Source organism: Cavia porcellus, unplaced genomic scaffold (assembly GCF_034190915.1).
Source record: "Cavia porcellus strain 051 isolate PalLab524CR breed Dunkin Hartley unplaced genomic scaffold, mCavPor4.1 scaffold_22, whole genome shotgun sequence".
NCBI classification, from domain to species: Eukaryota; Metazoa; Chordata; class Mammalia; order Rodentia; family Caviidae; genus Cavia; species Cavia porcellus.
Genome location: NW_026947505.1, coordinates 42,484,234 through 42,497,180, shown reverse-complemented (window position 1 = coordinate 42,497,180; position 12,947 = coordinate 42,484,234). Strand labels below are relative to the sequence as shown.

General features: G+C 36.6%; 1 protein-coding gene across 4 annotated transcripts in view; it reads left to right on the top strand.

The window, feature by feature from the left end:
* Window positions 1–12,221, top strand: part of Wtap (WT1 associated protein) — a 30,992-nt gene extending 18,771 nt beyond the window's left edge. For 3 of the 4 annotated variants that reach the window (XM_003466336.5, XM_013148885.3, XM_063233105.1), the window contains exons 6-8: window positions 2,849–3,027; window positions 8,994–9,148; window positions 10,952–12,221. In XM_003466336.5, the coding sequence (XP_003466384.1) occupies window positions 2,849–3,027; window positions 8,994–9,148; window positions 10,952–11,535 (918 nt within the window). In that variant the 3' untranslated portion in view covers window positions 11,536–12,221. Of the gene's footprint in view, window positions 1–2,848; window positions 3,028–3,253; window positions 4,080–8,993; window positions 9,149–10,951 lie in introns of those variants that run through there. The other variant, XM_063233106.1, reaches the window with a different exon arrangement.
* Window positions 12,222–12,947: the final 726 nt, after the last annotated feature.

The following is a 12,947-nucleotide window of genomic DNA, read 5'->3' as shown; positions in this document are numbered from 1 at the left end:
CATTGTATTCTATCTTTGAAAAAGGATCTGACAGTTTTATCTTCAGTGTTGCAAAGTAAGCTAAGAGTTTTTTAAAGAAATCTACATAGGTCTTCTGTTTGCCTAACATACTTACTTTCTCCCCGGAGCCTTGTGTTATATTCTGGGCAAGAGATACTAATCATGCCCCAGCTCTTGATTATATAAATTCTTCATTTTTTTCTTCATATTTCCCAAGTCATTTGGTAGTGTCTTGTGGTACTGGAACCCAGCTCCTAATTTAGCCAAACAAAGTTACTGCTTTTTGTTTGTTTGTTTGGTCCTGAGCCTGCAAACCCAGGCCTTGAGCATAGTAGGCAAGCACTGTACCACTGAACTACACCTCAGCCCATCATTTACATTTTTACAATACTTGTTTAGCTCTGTTTTTATAAATAAAAATCAGTTTTGCTTTTCTTGGTGATTTCCTATTTTTCCATTTTTGTTTTCACACTGAACTCAAAATGGTCTCCAGCCTCTTGGGGACCATTAGAATGGAAATGTTTTCCATTTTTATTTGCTAGTCACTTCAAAATAGCTTGAAAATAAAACTGACTTTTGAAGATACTTTATTCAGTTTTCTTTTCTCTAACATTTGGAGTTTATTTTAAACATGTGCTTCTCTTTACATGACCAGAAAATAGTGTTTTAGAACAGTGCAATCCTAAATTGTAATTGAGTCCAAGTCAGTACTGTAGACACTTTTTAAAAATTTTATTACTATATAGGATATACTAGCAGACATGCTTTACTTTCTCTGTGTTAAATTTTTTTTTTTTTTTTTTTTTGGAGACAGGGTCTCGCTATGCAGTTCAAGCCAGGCTTGAGCTCACTTTGTAACTCAGGCTGGTCTCAAACTCAAACAACAGTCCTCCTGCCTCAGCCTCCCAAGTGCTGGGATTACAGGCGTGAGCCACCACGCACAACTTCCTTTTGCTTTTTTTTTGAGACATGGTCTCACTTGTAATGCAGACTTACCTTGAACTCACTATGTGGCCCACGTTTGGCCTTCAACTTGCTGCAGTCCTCCTGTCTCAGCTTCCCAAATGCTGAATTACAGGTGCCACCCACCCTTGTCTAAATTTATTTTTGTAGTTAGCCTTACATTGAAGAAGCAGTTGTATTTGTTTAAAATGAATTGCAGTTTAAAAAATCTTTATTAAAAGTCAAACATTTCTGTTTGTAAGGTGAAATAATAATTTAAAATATTTTTAATGCACTTACTATATTTGTGCCTTATTTTAAATGTAGAAATTCTAACTTTTATCCCATTTAAGCCTTAGTGGTGCAGCAGGATCTTGAAAACAGTTCTACTTTTGGTATGGATGGATTAAGTGCTAATAATTCATATTTTAGAAAATATTTTTAGTGTACTAGGAAATAGTACAGCTGAAGTTGAATGTGAAGGTTTCATATGTGTTAGTAGAGGGGTCCTGAAATGACGAAAGAAACTCTAGACCTGAAGTCAGGAGGTTTTGAGAACTAGGGTTTTTTGGGTTTTTTGTTTTGTTTTGTTTTGTCTTTTTGAAACAGGGTCTGTCTATGCAGGTCAGGCTGGCCTTGAGCTCACTTTGTAACCTAAGCTGGTCTCAACTCATAGTGATCCTCCTGCCTCAGCCTCCCAAGTGCTGGAATTACAGGTGTGAGCCACCATACCCATTTGAGAACTAGAGTCTTAGTAACATTGCACACACTGACCTACTGTATCCTTAAGCAGTTAACATAGTTGATCTCTCAAAAATCAGCCTTTTGGACTAGGTCAATAATTCTGTGATTCAAATTACTCATGGGGGAAAAGGATAAATTATATACTTTGTCTTAATTTCAGGTGCTCAATTATTGAGTTTGCTCTTCACGAAGTTAGATTGGCAGCTTATATAGTTGTGTACCTTTCAGTTTTAAGAAATACTAATGTTGGGGCTGGGGGTTTAGCTCAGCGGCGTAAGCACCTGCCTTGCAAGCAGGCAGTCGTGAGTTCGATCCCTGGTACCGATAAAAAGGAAAAAGACAAAAAAAAAAAAAAAAAAGAAATACTAATGTTTAAGTCATAATTTTGTTTCTGGTGTATTTTTAGAGAAATTTTATGTAGAATAATTCCGTGAACAGAAACCAAAGCAAATGAAGCTGGGTGTGGAGGCTCATGCCTATAATCCCAGCATTTGCAAGGCTGAGGCAAGAGGGGATCCTTGCTTTTGAGACTAGCATAGGCTGCAAAGTGGGCTCAAGGCCAGCCTGAACTGTATAGCAACACCCTGACTCAAAAGACCAAACAAAGCAAGTGAGCTAAGACTTCATTGGCTTTTTTATAATTGATAATTTAATTGGTTTTCTTTTTCCCCAGGGGGTGTCACGATCTTTAATACAAACTTAGTGGGAATGTGCTGCTTTGATTTTAAAGATATAACTGCTTTATTTAAAAGTCTTGGGGGTTAGCTCAGCAGTGTTAAGTGCCTGCTTGGCAAACATGAAGTCATGAGTTTGATCACCAGTACTTTAAAAATAAAAAAAAAATAAAGTCCAAATCAGATGAACACAATTCCTGTGAATCCTTTTTTTGTTTTTGTTTTTGTTTTCCTATGAGTACTTGTTTTTAATTTGTACTTTTTCTGGAGGTTTTTTATCTCTGTTATTTTGTTGTGCTAAAGATTAAACCTAGAGCCTTGCACACAGTGTGCTGTGTTGTGGAAATAGACCTCCCATAGGAAGAATTTTAAGATGAAAGAGTATAAAGTTTAATAAATGAACTGATAAATCAAGTTAATGAATGAGGCCTTTTCCTTATCTTAACGTACTTCGATTTGGTAGTAATTGTTTCTTTTGCCTTGCACAGACTCAAATCCAGTACCTCAAGCAAGTCCAGCAGCCGAGTGTTGCCCAACTGAGATCAACAATGGTAGACCCAGCGATCAACTTGTTTTTCCTAAAAATGAAAGGTGAACTGGAACAGACTAAAGACAAACTGGAACAAGCCCAAAATGAACTGAGTGCCTGGAAGTTTACGCCTGATAGGTAAACAAATCATACTCCCCAGTCAAGACTTCCCTGACAGTCCCACTACGAGAAAGCTGTGGTGGGACAGCCAAGTACTCGTTTCCACACCAAGACTCAGACTTTTTGAGCAAAAAAAAAAAAAAGCCACATTCTTATACTGTCCAGCTTGTAATGGTTAATATAAAACTTACCAGATGAACCTTGTGTTTCAGCTTTTTTCTCTTCCCCCTTCCCCTTGCTTCAGAGGCCTGATGCCGTCGGACTATTCCGAAGAAGTGGCCACCTTCGAAAAATTCCCCTTCTAGAACATGTAGACACTTGAGGAATGTTTCTGTTTGAAGAAAATAGAGGGAAAAACAGAAGTCTTTAGTCTGTGGCACACTGTGTCTTCAGACATTTGGAGGATTGAAAACCTAGAGATTTCAAATCATGAATTGAACATGTAAAATTCCAGTTAAATGTAAAAACGGAATACGCATCGCTCTTAACCTTGAGCATAGTGACTTAGAGACACTGTATATCAGTTTTGCCAATAAGACTGTGGACTTCGTGATTGTTGTTGAACGTCTGGGTCAAAGCTCAAATGAGGTGAATTTTGCCTTTAAAGGGTTTATTGCTAAGAACCAACTTTAATAGTCATGAGAGAAGTAACATGTTGGTAAAGTAGCACATATATTTAACCATTTAGCTTAGGACTCTATTACTTAATAGAGCCTAAATTGATATGATTTTAATCAATGGTGTGTTCTTTGAATGGCTGCAAAAACTGTAGATAATCTTAACTAAGGACTGTACAAACATGAAGGAGTGGTATCAAATTTTAGGCTTAAACTGTTTGACGCATTATGAACATTCATTTCACAATTAGATTGTATAAGGGTATTGGCTGTGATGAGAATCACTGCGTTATTTTTTTTTAGTAGTGAACTTTATGAAAAACCTCATCCCATTCAACAGGCACATGTTAAAAGAGCATTGTCTTTGGTGTTAATGGGGGAATGTGTTCCTTCATTGTATTTGGGCCTTTTGTGTTAACACTTCTGATATTAAATTAAATGTGCCTTGAAATAGTTGGTTTTTTTTTTTTTTTTAAGTTTTAAGGAATACTATGATGATTTTGTTGTACTCTTTTAACATTTTAATGGGGGGCTGTGGAGAGCAGATTCGTTTTGGAAAATTGGTTGTGCTCTTCAAAGTGAAGGAAAAGGTTGTCTCATTTTTAAAAGATGTACTTTATTCCAGCTGGTACCTAAAGGACAAGGAGACATGACACTTGTTGCATTTTGACACTTTGTCCCTGGATATTGCAGTAGAACTAATGTGGGACAGTCTCACAAGGTGCCTGCCAGAAGATTGGGGAAATAATGTGTTGGAACTGTGGGCTGGCCTAAGTGAGGCATTTTTGTGAATTTGAAAAAAAAAAACAAGGAATAGTGACCATTTCTAGCAAATTCATTTGATCATTTAGATAAATAAGGCATTATTTTCTTCATGCGTCCATCCAATCCTGGAGGTGAATTTTTTTCGTCAGATCATTTTATAAGTCACCAATTTGAATTTACGCTTGGTGGTTATGAAGTCAAAGATGAGTGGAAGATAAATGTTCCAGCTTGTCCCAACGTTTAAGTGCATTTTTAACAAGGGTGACTTAAGTTCTCTCTTAATCATTCAAATCAATTGTAAGTATCTCATGTTTGTGCTTAGAGAACTGATTGTGGGAGAGGGTGGGTTGAAGAAGTGATTTATATGACTTCAGCAAGAAACTTGTTTCTGAAATTCTCACTGTTTGTGAGGTGTGGAGGGTAAGTAAAGCAAATCTGTTTGAATTTAGCTTATGCCCATATTAAGTGTTTTGTATATATTTTACACCTTTTAAAACTAGTAATGGCTTAAGTATATTTTTAACAGGCCAAGTAATTCATAAAATGTATTATTATTGTATACTCAAATGTAGCCATTTAGGTGCCAGTCATTTAGAGATATTGGACTTTTAGTCTTGTTATTATTAAGGTTTTCTTTTAAGATAATACATGTTCATTTATGAAATTGAAATACCAGACAGAGGTAGATACGAAAAATGAATGTCACTCCTGGACATGATCTCCACCTTACACATTCTCCTCTCTAGGAGCAGTAACTGATGTTAAACTGGGTATCATCAAAATCATTTTTGTGTGTGTGTATATATACATATATACACACACCCATACAGTTATTTTATATGTATTAAATGTTATATTGTTCGTACACATAACTTGCAGCAGCTTGTCCTCCCACTTTGGAGCATCTTTTTAATATATCTGTATTACATTTTTAATGATTACCTAGAAGCTGTTATATTAATCATAATTTAATCATCTCCAAATAGTTGTTTTGTAAAATTTGGGGGTTTACACTTCACTATTTTCTGTTTTGAAGGAGTTAGATTCCCTGAATTCTCTTCTGCAGTAGTTAAAATACTTCATGATTCATTTTACAGTGTTGAAAAGGGATATTTCAATATTTTGGCAGTTTTTAGTTTGCATTTAATCACTTTAGTAATTGTATATGTATCTTTTTAATAGTCTTGCAATCTTTACCTTTATAATGAATGTACAATGTTCATTCTTTTTTATAAACCTCTCTCAAAAGTATTTTATGACTTATTCACTTGGTTGGTAACTTGATTTTAGAAATGGGTTGGGTATTTTTTTGTTTGTTTTCAGTACTGGGGATCAAACCAAATCCTAGGCATCTATATTTCTAGGCCTTTTATTTCTTTCTTTTGAGATCGAGTCTTGCTAACTTTCCAAAATTGACTTTAAACTTGTGATCCTCCTTGTTTATCCTGCTGAGTAGCTAGGGTTGTAGATATTTGCCATCATGGGTGGTAAGCATTCTGTGATTTTTAAAAAATTATTCTATAAACATTTATTTGCAGTTCTTTTCATTCACTCGTTTTTGTTTTGTTTTGTCTTTTTGAGACAGGGTCTCACTACACAGTTCAGGCTGACCTTGGGCTCAAAGTGTAGCCCAGGCTGGTCTCGAACTTGCAATGATCTACCTGCCTCAGGCTCCCGAGTGCTGGGATTACAGGAGTGCGTCACCACACCTGGCTTCACTCATTTGTGTTGCTGGGTCGAACTCATGTAAATGCTGTATCACTGAGCTATATAACCAGCTCTTTTCTGTGGGATGGAGGGACAGTGATGGGAATTGAAACCAGGACTACACATGTGCATAAACCCCCCACTCTTCATTTTTTGTGATCAGATGAGCAAAACACAAATTCTACATGAGGTGATTAATAAAATGACACGAAATTATAGAATGCTTCAGAAAACAGTGGCATTAGGTTAAGTCCTAACTGTATTTTACAGCTGTCTATTTTGTCCTTAGTCTTTAGGTAGTTTGCCTAAAAGGAGAGAATTTAAGGTTAGTTTTTAAAACACCAATGCTGTGTGCTTTGCAAGAAGCAAAGTTGGAGCATCGGCAGCCAAATGGCAGGGATTCCACTGTAATGATGATGACTGTGTCTTCCTGATTGTTTGATTTTTTTTTTGAAATGCTTATTCACTGGAAGTTTCAGGATTCCCATGGGAGAAAGGGGAAATCTAAAGTTGCAGCACCAATGACGAACACCAACAGTTTTAGAATTGCCTTGCCTGAGCCCTTATCATGTGCTAACAATGGCTCTCAAGCCACAGGGGTGTCTTTGGGCAGTAGTGAGCCAGATTTTACTTTACCAGGTTATTGTTAATGTTAATGTATTGTTTGGAATCCCAAACACTAGCTCTTTTTTTTTTTTTAAACAAGCTTTTGCTCTGTACTTTAGGCTGGCATTGGACTCATTTAAGCACAGGCTGACCTCAAACTCACAGGGATACTCTTGCCTTAGCCTCAGGAGTGCTGGGATTACAGGTATACATCACCATACCCAGCTACCAAACTTTTTGTTAGATTAGAATACATATACAGACAGGTAAAAGAACCCTGTATAGCACTACTTGAAAGAATTGAGAATTGCTGACAAAGTACTCCCAGTTTCAAGGTTCTAAGGTTTGATGGGATTAGATCTACCCTGAAAGCAGTATATTAGGCAAAATCCCCCTAGAAGAAGGAAATGCTAGGATAAAAAATGAATTTAACACAGAACGTTCCTGTGGACTAAACACAATGACAAGAATGTCATATCCTCCTCATTCAAGTCTCAAAGTGAATATAATTGTGTACTTACATCTCTTAAAGATTTATAATTTCTGCTATTGCAAGGCTGAAAGAAGGTAGTAAATTTTATTGAGAAACAGTTGGACTTTGAATTACACTTCATGTATATGTATATAGGTTTTATAGTATATGGCAGTAGCATTTGGAAATACACATATTGATGGCACAATACTCCTGATTTGGCGGATGCTTTCATATCATATTTGCTTATAATAAGTAACTTGATCTTTTTATAATGTCAGTAAAATCTTAGCCATGTATCAATAGTAAATTCTTTTAAATTTAGTCCTCAGTGCCCATTTGGCAGCTCAACAGTGTATTAATCATATAAAAAAGATATATGAAGCCAGGCATTGTATCACACACCTGTAATCTTAGCACTATGGTGGGAGGCTGAACAAGAAGATTGTGATTCGGAGCTTAGCCTGTAGAGTTAAGCAGCTTATCAAGACACTAGAAATTTTCAAAAGGGCTGAGGTGGTGGTATCTCATTGCAAAGCCCTGGTTTAATGGCCATTACCACAATTTAAAAAAAAAATCAAAACCTGGAATTCTAGCACTGTGGGAGGCTATGGCAGTAGGAGCAACAGACGTTCAAGCCTAGCCTGGGCAACTTAGTGACTTCAGCAACACCCTGTCTCAAAATTTAAAATGATTTTTTATAAAAAGGCAGGATCCTTTAGATGTGCAAAGATGCAACTCTCCAGTACCACCCCAAAAAAAGAAGAATTGAGTAGAAAAAGTAACTGCTCCTGATTATATGGTACTGATGGTTAAACTGGGGATTTGTGTTTGTTTTTAGGTAATGGTTCTACCACAGAGCTACCTCCCAGACCAGAAAGTCTTAAGATTTAAGAGCTCATGGCATGGTGATACATTTCTATAATCCCAGCTTCTTAAGCTAAGGCTGAAGGATCACAAGCCTAAGGTCAACCTAAGCAGTTAAGCAAGATCCTGTCTCAAAAAAATGAAAAACAATGTACATGTAACAGTGTGGTAGAATACTTGTCTAGAATAGTTCAATCCACAGTACTGAAAAATATGGGGGTAAAAATACTGAAAGTACCTCATTTATTGTAAAAGCCATATTCTTGGGAAGTATGGAAGATGAATGTACCAGAGAGCTACTGTTACAAGGACTTGTATGTATTTGTCAAGTGAGGATAAATATATCTTGGGTATTATAGATATGTTAGAGGAGGTATTATTATAAAGTAGATACATTTATGATCGCTAGTTCATGTACATTTTGAAGAACTGCTGTTCAATAAAACTAAGTGTCTTGGTGTTATATTAAGACTGGTATATTTAAGGTGTATGTTCAATGGTGTGTTTCTGTTTTAAAATGTTGTTGTCACTATTATTTTGTACTGGGGATTGAACTTAGCCAGACCTTTGAGACAGTCTAAGTTGCCCAGGCTGGTTTCAAACTTGGGAGCATCCCTCCTCAGCTGCCCAGAGTGTTTGGTTTACAGGCTTGTGCCACAATACCGGTTGTATTTCAGATTATATTTAAGGATGAAAATAGATTTTTCATGTGATAGAAACAAAAAGTGACTATTTGGGCACTTTTTGTTTAGGACTTCATTTTGCCTGCTGTATCGGCAAAATACCGAAAAGCAGAAGGAGAACATGTTCCTGCAAAGATGGTAAATAGGTTGGCATCTGTGATGTAGTTACATTCCATTCATGTTATATTTGTTGCTGTAATAATTGTAAGCAAAGAAGGTTATAGGGTTTTGTCTACATTTTGTGATGGTTGGCTCTTTCCTTTGCAGCCAAACAGGCAAAAAGTTAATGGCGAAGTGTCGAATGCTTATCCAGGAGAACCAGGAGCTTGGAAGGCAACTGTCCCAGGGCCGTATTGCACAGCTTGAAGCAGAGTTGGCTTTACAGAAGAAATATAGTGAGGAGCTTAAGAGCAGTCAGGATGGTAAGGGGCTTTAAAATTTTTGAAAAATTTGCTTAATTTTGCACTGGCTTTAAAAGAACTGCCAGCGACAAATAAGTTAGATTCTGTACATAATGTTCTCTGCCTGTGGCTATATTAAATTACTAAATTATATAACCATTTTTAGATGTATCAGCAAACAAAAACATTTAATTTTAAAGGATTTTTTTCTGTTAATTGCTTATTCAAGTTTCTTAAGATTTTGTTTTTAGGGAAAAGATACTGTATTTAAGATGTAAACATTTGCAAGGTGTAATGGCACACGCCTGTAATCCCAGCATTTAGGAGGCAGAGGTAGGTGGATCGCCATTGAATTCAAGTCCAGCCTAATAGCAAGACCCTGTCTTTAAAAAACATGACAAAAAGGATATAAAATTTTGTATTGGTGCTTTGAAAAGAGGTACAGTGGTAATTAGGTTCACGAACTTCATTTGTTCTGTGGTTTTGGAAAAGATAGCCATGTTTGTGTTTGGGAAAGATGGTCACAGTCATGTTTGTTATGCAATACAGAGTTTGCTTACGAAAACAAAAGTTTTGTCAAGCACTTCTGCAAATTGTTTGCAGACAAATAAAGTTCCTGAACAGATGTAACCGTTTCTCCTTATATCTTAGAAAAGTGGAATTTCCAGTGGTCAGAAAATACTGTAATTGATCGTACTTATTCAGGTCCTATTTAGTGAATAAGAGATTTAATACTTGTATTTGCTAAGGCAACCAAACTTAATTATTCTCTTCCATCTTTTTTGGAGCAAGTATGTCTGCATTTATGCTGGTTTTTTCTGTTTGTGAATGTTAATAGTAAGAAACAGCCAAACTGAAAATTGAGTAGTTTTTTTCCTCTTTGTGCTTGAATCCCTTTTTTCTTCATTCTTTTTTTTTTCCCTTCACCCTTTTCCCTGTTCCTGCTACATCCTGTGATCGTCAGTACTTGTTATATTTTAAAAAGAAAAACTGAAAATTTAAACTGAGAATTAATAATCTGATTAATTGCAAAGAGAAGCAGTAATGTCTAAAACTTTTTCAGAGTGATAGTTCTTAGCTCTTATTACTTATAAACATGTTGAGTAGAAGGTTTTGTATAGTCTCTAAAAATTACTTTGTTTTTGTTTGTTTTAATTTTATATGTGGTGCAGTTCGTGTTTGTTTTTGTGGTGATGGGAATTAAACCCAAAGCCTTGTGCATGCAAGGCAAGAACTCTACCACTGAACCACATTCCCAGCCCTGTGGGACATTTTTGGTGAGAAGATAGGCCTCTTTGAAGGATTAGACTAGAGAACCACAGTGTCCTAAGGCCTGAACCTGCTGCAGAGCTAAGACACTTAACTAAGAAAGTAAAGAGGTAGGGCTTTGGCCGTGTTAGGCCCACAGGTAGTTATTGGTCTGTCTATAATCAGTACATGTGAAAAAAGTGAGTTAAATATAGACAGGGTCTCACTGACCTTGAATTCATTATTAGCCAAGCTAACCTCAAATTCATGGTGATCCTCCTATCTCTGCCTCCCAGCTGCTGAAATTACAGATGTGTGCCACCATGTCCAACTTTGAGTCAGTTTTAAATTATTTGACGTTATTTGAAGCATTTGACTTGCCTCCAGAAAAACTCATTCCTAACTGACTACTTTAAAATGCCAAGTAAAATATATTGTGGTTTTAGAATTGCACTTGTTTGTGTAATTTATAATTGTAATGAAGTGTTAATTGCCTGTGGCAGGCAGTTAGGATTAATATTTTCAAATACATTATTATAAAACATATTAAAGGAGGCTTGACTATTCTTTGCACAGAACTCAATGACTTCATCATTCAACTTGACGAAGAAGTAGAGGGCATGCAGAGCACCATTCTGGTTCTTCAGCAGCAGCTGAAGGAGACTCGGCAGCAGTTGGCTCAGTACCAGCAGCAGCAGTCTCAAGCCTCCGCCCCAAGCACCAGCAGGACTACATCTTCAGAAGCTGTAGAACAGGCGGAGGCGACAAATAAAGACTGCAGTCGTCTGGCAAATGGACCAAGTAATGGCAGCTCCTCCCGTCAGAGGACGTCTGGGTCTGGATTTCACAGGGAGGGGAACACACCTGAGGATGACTTTGCTTCTTCTCCAGGGAGTGGGAATAAGGCCTCCGACAGCTCAGAGGAGAGAACTGGCAGAGGAGGTAGTGGTTACGTGAACCAGCTCAGTGTGGGGTATGAAAGTGTAGACTCTCCCACGGGCAGTGAAAACTCTCTCACACACCACTCAAATGACACAGACTCCAGTCATGACCCTCAAGAGGAGAAAGCAGTGAGTGGGAAAGGTAACCGAACTGTGGGTTCCCGCCATGTCCAGAATGGCTTGGACTCAAGTGTAAATGTACAGGGTTCTGTTTTGTAACATTTTTCCAGCAAATTTTTATACAGTGTCATTTAATTTGGGAGAAGATACTGTCTAGAAAATTAATGCATACTTTTGTCACAACTTGCTTTTTTGTGAGTATTTTTGTTTGGTTTTTTTATTTTTTGTTTGTTTGTTTGTTTGGGGGGATTTTTTTGGCTTCAATATCTCTGCCACATTGGTAATTGTACCAGTTAATTTCTTGACTGTTGCTAAAAGGACAGTTTGTGTAGGGTCAAGTTATTTTTATATGCGTTAATGTGAAGTTGTAAATGGAAATCTTTCCTTAAAGTATAACACAATGCTGTCTGTATAAATCTGTGTCTATCTAAAACCTGTGCTGTGTAAGGGCATTCTTACTCATGCTGTTATATACTTCTGCACCATTCAGATTTGTTAGCGTAGATGTGGGTTTATGACTGCCAAGTTTGCCCAGTACAGTAGTTTTTATCACTAAAAGTTGGACTTGTTGATGGAGTCCTACAGTAGTTTCCATGTTAGATAACAGTTTTTCCCACCATACATCTGTGCATTTTCTCTTTAGGTGACTGAATGTTTAAGAAATATGTGTGCATAGTTACTCAGTTTTTATGAACTGTTGTATCCTGTTAATGCATATTGCTCTGTGACTCCAGTATATCTTACCTGTACTGACCAACCTGAATAAAATTTTTATTGTAACTTCATTAGTTTTTCATTTTGTTTTATGTGTGTTTGGCATTTGTCATTTATTTACATTGAATTGCTAAGTTTCTATTTTTGTTTTTGTTTTTGTTTTTGAGGCAGGGTCTCATTTTGTAATTCAAGCTGGCCTCTCACTACGTAGGCCTCAAACTTGTGGAGAACCTTCTGTCCCACTCTCTCAAGTGCTGGGATTGCATGCATGTGCCACCAAATCTGGCTGAACTGCTGAATTTCTATTCGTCCTCGAATCTACCATAAAGGTGAAATATAGGTCATTCTGTTTGTCAGTTTTGATTGTACATTTTTAATTTCTGTTCTGTTTTGGAAAATGTAGTTATAGTTTAAATTTTTTCCCTGACATACAAAAACAGTTAACAAAATACTGAAAGTACAAAAATGTCAAAAGGAAATTGTCACCCAAATCATTTTTAGCTTTTAATTGAAAAGCAGAATTTTAGTGATCTGGTCTCAGGTAACTAATATATCTGTGTAGTTAGTGATAGTTTTAAAACACCAGTAAAACACTGACCAATTCTTACTGGTTTTTACTACCTATTTCCATGTATTATATATTCTGTGGGAGAAAATGTTTAAAGGTGTAAGACTTGACAAAAGTTTGCCCTATTATTTTCTGAACACAATTAAACATTAACTATCAAGGTCTATGGCACTGAACGCCTTTAGAATCAGTAGCTCTTCATGTATGGTTAATGTGAAACATTTCTCCT